Source organism: Ostrea edulis, chromosome 5 (genome assembly GCF_947568905.1).
Source record: "Ostrea edulis chromosome 5, xbOstEdul1.1, whole genome shotgun sequence".
Lineage (NCBI taxonomy): Eukaryota > Metazoa > Mollusca > Bivalvia > Ostreida > Ostreidae > Ostrea > Ostrea edulis.
The window spans coordinates 29,772,775-29,781,227 of record NC_079168.1 but is presented as its reverse complement, the minus strand read 5'-3'; the positions used below and the strand labels follow the sequence as shown (position 1 = coordinate 29,781,227).

At 34.4% G+C, this 8,453-nt stretch overlaps 1 protein-coding gene across 26 annotated transcripts in view; it reads right to left on the bottom strand.

The window, feature by feature from the left end:
* Positions 1 to 2,623: 2,623 nt before the first annotated feature.
* The window catches only part of LOC125652443 (SPARC-related modular calcium-binding protein 1-like), a 31,995-nt gene continuing 26,165 nt past the window's right edge, over positions 2,624 to 8,453 (bottom strand). For 12 of the 26 annotated variants that reach the window (XM_056165696.1, XM_048881649.2, XM_056165697.1 and 9 more), the window contains 6 exons: positions 7,314 to 7,415; positions 6,301 to 6,540; positions 5,913 to 5,997; positions 4,688 to 4,772; positions 4,190 to 4,343; positions 2,624 to 3,647 (listed from right to left, as the gene is read on the bottom strand). In XM_056165696.1, coding sequence (XP_056021671.1) covers positions 3,571 to 3,647; positions 4,190 to 4,343; positions 4,688 to 4,772; positions 5,913 to 5,997; positions 6,301 to 6,540; positions 7,314 to 7,415 — 743 coding nt within the window. In that variant the 3' untranslated portion in view covers positions 2,624 to 3,570. The remainder of the gene's footprint in view (positions 3,648 to 4,189; positions 4,344 to 4,687; positions 4,773 to 5,912; positions 5,998 to 6,300; positions 6,541 to 7,313; positions 7,416 to 8,453) is intronic. The other 14 variants (XM_056165698.1, XM_056165695.1, XM_056165699.1 and 11 more) reach the window with 3 other exon arrangements.

Here is an 8,453-nt window from a genome sequence, read left to right as displayed (position 1 = left end):
TCCATTTTTGTTGTAGAGGCAACTGTCTGTGATGAAAGGTGAAGATAACGAACAGTGATCAATCGCAAAACTCCTATAAACAAATCAAAATAGAGTTGGGTAAACGTTGGCTAGGAGGAGTAAGCATCCCCTGTCGACCAGTCACACCCGCCGTGAGCCCTATAAAAAGTATAGTCTTTAATTCATCGCAAGGAATGGTCGTGTAAAGTGTTGAAAAGGCATACGTTTTGAAGTTGTTGATTTCAGAAAAGTTTTGCGATTTCAAATTTACAAAGAGTTCTTTAGAATTTTGTAGAATCCACATTTGATTAACATCACTCCTGGCATGTGTTTGGCACAATATATTTGAAGTTTCTCCTTCACAACTTCTAATATTTTCGTGCGGACAAAAGATAGGGTCTTGGTATATAAGAGTTGATGTAGTGAGCCCCCTTAAAAAGACAGTTTGTACGTTGAAACTATTTTCAACAACATCTCTGTAACCGTGTTTATAGATCTTTTTCCCCATTGTATTCATGGTACTTAGTATTGATAACTTCATCAGAATCTATCATCAGGATGGATCATATATACCTTTTCATTAAACCAGTTCTTTGGTAGGAATTCTATTCACTGGGTACTATTAAAAAAACCCACTATTGAATAATTTGATCCTGATCAAAGTTTATATTTTCTATTTTAAAAATTCAACAATGCTGTCAAGGGCAATAACTCATGTGCTGGTATTTTCTCTACTATATGTCTATCATGCAGTGGTTTCCTTGATTGAGTGATTGATTTTATATTGTTTAACGTTCCTCTCGAGAATATTTCACTCATATGGAGACGTCACCACTGCCGGTGAAGGGCTGCCAAATTTAGGCCTATGCTCGGCGCTTATGGCCATTGAGCTGGGAGAGATCTTTATATTGCCACACCTGCTGTGACACGGAACCTCTGTTTTTGCGTTCTTATCCGAAGGACCGCCACATTTAGTCGCCTCTTACGACAAGCAAGGGGTACTGATGACCTATTCTAACCCAGATCCCCACGGGATGGTTTCCTTGATAGCCACAATTAATTTATATATATTTCTAACGTATTGTACACAAGTTTAGAACCCCTACGGAACCGGATATTTTCACTTGAAGTTGTGTACGTTATTTAAATGCAGTTGTGGGCTTCTGAGAAATCTACTTAAACTGAGGTCCGGGAGTAAAAAATTTCGATCCTTTTCCGTTTGGTTTTATGGAAATTAAATTCACATGTAAGTCAGTATCAAATAATTTATAAATTTGACGTATGGATTACATCAATTTGTGAAAAGTGCCAAATACCCCTAAATTTAAAAATTCAGACGTTAATTGCTTACTTAAAGTGCTCAACGGTGACTTGTTTACGTCACACAATAAATGTATATTTCAAAATGCCATAAACATTGAATGATGCATGCACAAATCTTTTCAATATATCATCGATGAGTAGGGATTTTTTCAAGAAAAACTGCATGGATACAAAGGAAATAAAATATTACTTACATTCATTGTCTGGGATAGTAAACAACAGTTCTAAGAACTAAGACATTTTCCATCCGACTGTAAGCCCAAAATTTTCACGATGCTGTCACAACTTTGTAATAACTTGTGATGATGTCATAATGGGCGAAGCAATGGCGAAAGGAAGTGGGCCAATCTCACGAGATTTTCGCAAATGCGAGATACCTAGCATATATTATGGTTCTGATTTCTCATTTGACTATCCATAGATACGTGGCTTTCTAAACTACCCTTTTCTGAAAATATTATTCAAGTTCATGTTTACGTAGTTAAAAAAAAACAACCATTTGTAGGCTCTCGATGATAAACAGAACGATGCCGGTTCTACATTTGAAATTCTACTACTTGAACAGCCATAACCATATCAAATTTCCTACAGTAGTTCCCAATCCTAATACATTGTCTAACATAAAAAAATATATTCATCATTTTAACCATCGCGCAAGACGAATGAGTTAATTCATGTGTAAATGCATCTATCATGCTTAATAAAGTACATAAATATTTACCTGGGTCGTTAGATTAAATGTTTTTATCTGGATATATTCAATACATTGATAATGATGAAAACAAACTGTAATGCTAAGTGCATTTCACATTTTTGAGGTTTTTGGGAAAAATTATGCAAGACACATCACAATAAGTTAAGAATAATTTATGCGAAAAAAGCTTAGCACTCTCAATTTATTAAGGAAATGAATGAAGAATCTGCTTTTCAAGTAAATTTGGCACCAAGGAAATGAACGAGACAAACAGATTATGAAATTATACAATGTAATTAATTAGAGAAAAATCTCAGTTTCTAGAGGTAATGTAAAACCGCCCGTCACTCCTCTTCAAAATAAACACAAAGATGAAATGAGAACTTCCTTTAATAAAATCTATATATTAACTTAGAAACCCTCATTTCGTGAAAAATATATCATTTTAGAAAATAGATTTCTAAAAATAATAAGACAGTTTTCTTAAATATTTCTAACTTTATCGGCGCTCTCAAACTGAGGAGGTACACACGCTATTTGATAATCTGCAGAAGCAATCTGATTCATTTCAACATATTTCTACCTTCTCCAAATACAAGTGGAAACGTCGGTCAATATATTTATTAAATTAAAGTACATTTCAGGACATAAAACAATATTTGAATGGATGAATACCATTCAGAGACAAGCATGTATAAATGGCAACCTCATGAAACACATCTTAACGTTTACAAATAACAATTCAATGGACATGAAAACAAAAACAATGCCTTATCCACACCACTGGCATGGACACTTCTAATATTATCGTCAGTACAAATACTAAGTATGAGGCACTTTCATGAAATTCATCACCTTACCGAGCTGGCTATCAAAATAGAGAGAAAAGAATTGATCAATTTTCAATTCTATTTTGTTTTCGAATTAGGTGCAGCAAAGTAATGTCTTTGGATCTTGTAAGTATTTTCCAATTTCTATCTAGACATGAAAGTACATCCCTTTTACATACTTTTCATTGGTAATTGTTTTACGACAAAACAATTAGAACACTAAAAAAATCAACATTTCCAATGCAGTTTGTAAGATAATACTAAAATGAAAGTAGATATCATTTGAATAACTTCCATTTACCAACAGTTTATATTCAAATCACAGCGTTCTCTACAAATCTTTTGAATTTGCGCATCATTATATCTAAAACAATATCACTAATATACTATAATGAACTAGGCATCTTTCTTTTTCAAATGGGTTGAATAAAGAACACAGAAATTAAATAATCAACAAAATAATAAACATTGATTGGAGTTGATACTTTAATACTTGTTCATGGGACTATCTCTGACATTGCTGCAAACGTCATCAGTTTTGTGCTGACGTCAATTTACGTTGGCTTTCTGAGATCACTTGATTCCTATTCAACAGAGACGTAACGTAGCGAGGAATATACCGGCCGTATCCAAGCATTCACTATTCCACTGAAGCCGTTTGTCGTCGCTGAGGATCGTCACTCCGCACAGTCTGTTTTGATCTGGGTGACTTTTTTTCTAAATTTAACTTGGCTTTAAATATTCTCTTAACGGATTTTTACCTTTTCTTCTTGGACTCTCTGAAACAATTAAGCCATAGTCTGCAAAACATACGAAAGGAATAATAGTTTGGAATCAGAGACCGATAAAAGCATTATCTATTACTTATTATATTTTAAACACTTAGATATTTTAAATAGGAAACTACATGCGTGTAACCTTAGAAAAATTCTTAAATTCTATATTTTTTTCATGTTTAAAAGTTTTTGGAAGGAGTATGCGCAAAAGCCTAATACTGTAATTTTATTTGTTTATACAAGAATCGTTTGTGTGATTCATAAAGATAATTTATTACATTTCCCTGTAACATTTGTCAGTTACTTTTCAATGTCTCATTAAATTTAGACCAAAATCACCTTGTTCTAAAAAAAACCCCAAAAGACAAGAAAGTGTATGGCCTTGTTTTCAATTCTAACGGGACTTCTCAATAAATGTATCTTTGAATGAAATATCACAAGTTGAAGAAAATGTTTTCGTCTATCATTTCGGAAAGTTTAATGCCATTATGAGTTATCATGGATTGTTTGGTTATTCATGAAATTCGAAACTAATTCGATATTGATCAATATGTATCAAAACTTACCGCTTAACTTAGTGCAGCTCAACCATTCGTCTAAAGAAATTTTCTTATTCGTATTTTCATCACAATATCGAAGGAAATTCCTACTACATTTTCTAGTGTCTTTTTGTTTTGGTATGAGTTTGCGAAATTTTTTAACTTCTCGTCTATCTAAGTTCTGGAACAGATGAACAAAGTATATTAATTTTATGTTGATTATACATGGATATATATACTAGTATATAGTTTGATTATTGAAATGTTTTACAGCACAATAAAACACATCATAGAACAGTTTACCTCATTTATACCAAATTCATACTAACAAATACAACACTGTAGAATGGATTATTTTCGAGGGCGGGTAATTTCTGTATTTCGTGGGGGCACAGTTTTCTGGATTGGTTTGTCCTCATAATAGTAATATTCTTAATATTGATCTGCCGGTATTGTCAATTTCAGAGGATACCGAATCCACGAAAACTGATTCACCACGAATATAAATGATTTCCCAGTAATCACCGTGTTGTTGTTTTTGTCCAGACTTCTAAATTTCCACCTGGCAGCTCTTTCGAAATCAGACTCATTTCTTTTGGGATTTCTTTGACTGAAAAATAAAAGACCTAAGCTGATCACTGAATCCGGGTCTTCAGTGTTTTAGCATAAAAAAAATTTGTGGTATCAATAGGTAAGTGTTGTCGGGTTGTTTGTGTCTGTCGCTGTTTTGTTTTGTTCAAGTATGTCGGTTTAAATCTACAAAACCATTTACCGGCCAGTCAAAACAAATTGCACATAACTTTGGAAATATAACCCGATTCTATCACACATTGGATATTATACATTGAATAAAAAAATCAAACTTATGTTCCGAAGTTCAGATTACTTGTGGTTTAGAGCGAATGCTGTAACACCGAAAACACTACCCAGCTGTCTCAACCAGGACGAGAACGACCTGGGGGGTCAGGTGGGGTCAAATTGATGTACATCTGATAAGGGGGTGACAAACATCAGCCGTATCGTATGAACAAACATTAGATGACACAGCAGGGAGATTGACAGCCCTGGAAGTCATCAATTACACGCCGAGATTCCGGCGAGGATCAATACCGTTATTATTGGGTCAGGGCATAATGAATCGCTTAAATCAAACAAGGCCCTATTTCCCTTTTATGCGTTAATTTATTCTTATGACCAGTCTCAGCCAAAATGAACATTTCAGAATAAACTGCTAAGTCCTCGGTGATTCCGGCTTTAATATGTGATACCCGGCCCATTATTTCTGCACACGTGGAGTTTACGAGCAACACACCTGGACCAAGTTTACTTACTACACCTGTAGGCTTTCAAACTTTTATTGATAATTCAAAGGCAGGCGAAACAATTAAACAAACCTCGAGAAATTCAATGCTACAATTGAGACCGGATCTTTATGTGCTGCGTATTTCATGGGCTCTTTTCTTCCAACATTGATTTAAATATGGAAATATTAAAAGTATTTTATTTACGAGATGGAGATCTATCCTTAATGTAAACCCTCCGCTATAAATCCACTCTTTTTGTTACATAATCAAACCACAGATGTTCCGTACATGCTTTTTTCACTTAATTGTGTTCATGTAATACCATATAAATATGCAGATGATTGCGTTCGTATGATTTAATACCATATAAATATGCAGATGATTGTGTTCGTATGATTTAATACGATATAAATATGTAGATCATTTTGTAGAGATTGGATTTTTACCTGGCAGTGGAATCATTCCGCATTTCAGACACAAACATACTCAGCAGACTGGTTAAAAACCTCGATTTTTTGACGAATGGACAACCTTGAAAAGTCACAGAAAACTTCAATTCATATAGTAAAGAATTGTCTCTAACTGTAGCTTTTTCGTTCAACAATTAGAATGCAAATTTAGTTGTTGTTTTTATTTCAATAAAATGATGAAAAAGAAGCAAACAAAAAACAACCGTCATATGTAATCTTTCTAAGACATAGTGTAAAATTAAAATACTACGAAAAGTTACATTTCAGAACAATTCAAAGTGAATATTTCACCTCTCCAACGCGAATCACATCAGTATGTTACCTCCTGCTTTCAAACTTAACAATGAACAGATGTACTATTTACCAGGCATGGCGCGCTCCGCTGTAATATTGCATTGGGGAGGCCCTTTGCTCGCCAAGATTGCCTTTATTCCTTTCAGTGGTATCCCTGTGTCTTGATTAACACACCAACAGTACTTGTGACATTGCACAATGTTATATTTGCCGTCGGAGGTACATTGTGGTATATAGATCCCCCCGTTTGGATCCGCCGACTGTTGACTAAGGGACGACGCGTGCTCCTCCAAACAACTTTTTCTAACTACTATAAAATATGACACCTTTTTTATTTATATCCAAATTTAACACAAAAAGTCAACAAACACATGCAAGTACTTCAAACAATTAAAAAAGGTGAAAGATTTTTAAAAGCAAAGCCAGTTTTTTTGTCGAGATGGAAGCATGTGACATCATCCCTTCGCCTTGACTGAAAGCTATTGCGATAAGCCTATATGTATGAAACAGGTCACGTGACAGCGCGTGGTTCAGAGGCTACCACCAGCAGGTGTCAAGCAGTGTTGGGACCACGTGACAAACACAATTTGTGAATAAATTTCCATTACCATTTTTCCTTGCTAGCGACTGCACTTATCATTAATGCAGGGAGTTCTTTGAAATTGAAAAAGATTATTTATTTAAACACTATATATACATAGTAATATATATAGAATTTTTATTCTATTGTTAGTATCTAAAGCATTATACAATGTAATCCCTTTGGGGGAAAAGATGAAATAGTCAGCAGGAGCTGAAATAAAACTAAAGGTCGAATGGATTACAAAGAATCAGAAACGAGAGATACACACGTGCATATCATAGAGACTTCAGACGAAAATAAAAAACCACTCCTAAAGGTTCATAAAGAATTGAAATTGTCATTACCGCCGGAAAAAAGGAGAGAGAAACGTCAGACTTGATTCTTTCTTTGGGAAAGTTACTTTTTTAAAAAGTTTTCTCGAAAATGTTTACATATCTCTTTTTCTGAATCTCGACAGTCATTATACACTAGAAAATGGACTGAAGTAGGCGATGATGTACCTTCCTGTTCTGGTCTAGTATCGGCAATGTTGGATTGGCGAGGGTTGAGGCCAGGTCGGGAACTTCCCTCGCCCATGATGGGCTGCCGCACTTTGGGAGAGGCTGTGTTGGGTAAAGAAATCAAGAGATTTATTCAGATCGATTGTACAACTGTCAACAAATATGCAAACACGATCAGTTAATTATAATTATGAAAATGTTCTTCCTCGTCTTTCATACCGATATTTATTTTACTGAATGTGAGGTCTTTTTAATCAGTATAATATTTATATCAACAAAGATTAGATATAATGCAATAGGAGTTTTTTCCTACTCAGTGGAGATGTAAATCTATTTTACGGTGCTTCCTAGTTTGGGCATTATGAATTTTTATTGACCATTCCCCGAAATCCAAAATTTTTCTAACTTTCCTATTTTAACCTTAAAGAAATGATTTATATCATGTTATTTTTAACGTGAGTTCTTGAATCTTTTAAAAGATATTTCTGCGTAGGCTCTCTGGAAATTCCATTCACGCTATGAGAATTTTTTTTTTTTTTTTTTGCATGCAAGTTCTTGTGATATCATTAAGGAGGGTTCCGTGTCAAAATGTTGAGTAATAATTGTAATTTTAGTTCATTCAATGTTTAAATTCCCAACGAGAATATTTCACTGATATGGTAAAGTCATGAGCTTTAGGCGTAAAGCCACAATTTTAACATATTCGATAGATATTTTTTCGATAGACGACATTTTGGTGGAAGTTACTTCCTTTGACCGCCATGTTGGAGGTTGACTTGCGTTCTTTATACTGACCATAAATAAAGCATCGTTTACCAGAGCCATATACATGAGTAAGAACTTTCACTAATTCACAATTTCATTAAGTAATTATATCATACCAAATATTAAGGCTTCACAAGACTCAGAAGAAAAACCATCCTCTAGACCGCCAAGATGGCGACAAAGGGAAATAAATTTTGTCAAAATTACGTAATAGGAAAACTATCTATACTATGAGGTTTGTTTATTGTACCAAAGCCTTATAATGCGACGGAACCTAGGATTTTTAAAATGTTTCACGCGACCCAAAATATCCGCTTCTTTCACTTTCAATAACACGTGCATGGTTACTCAACAGTCGCAGCTTATTCTAACGAC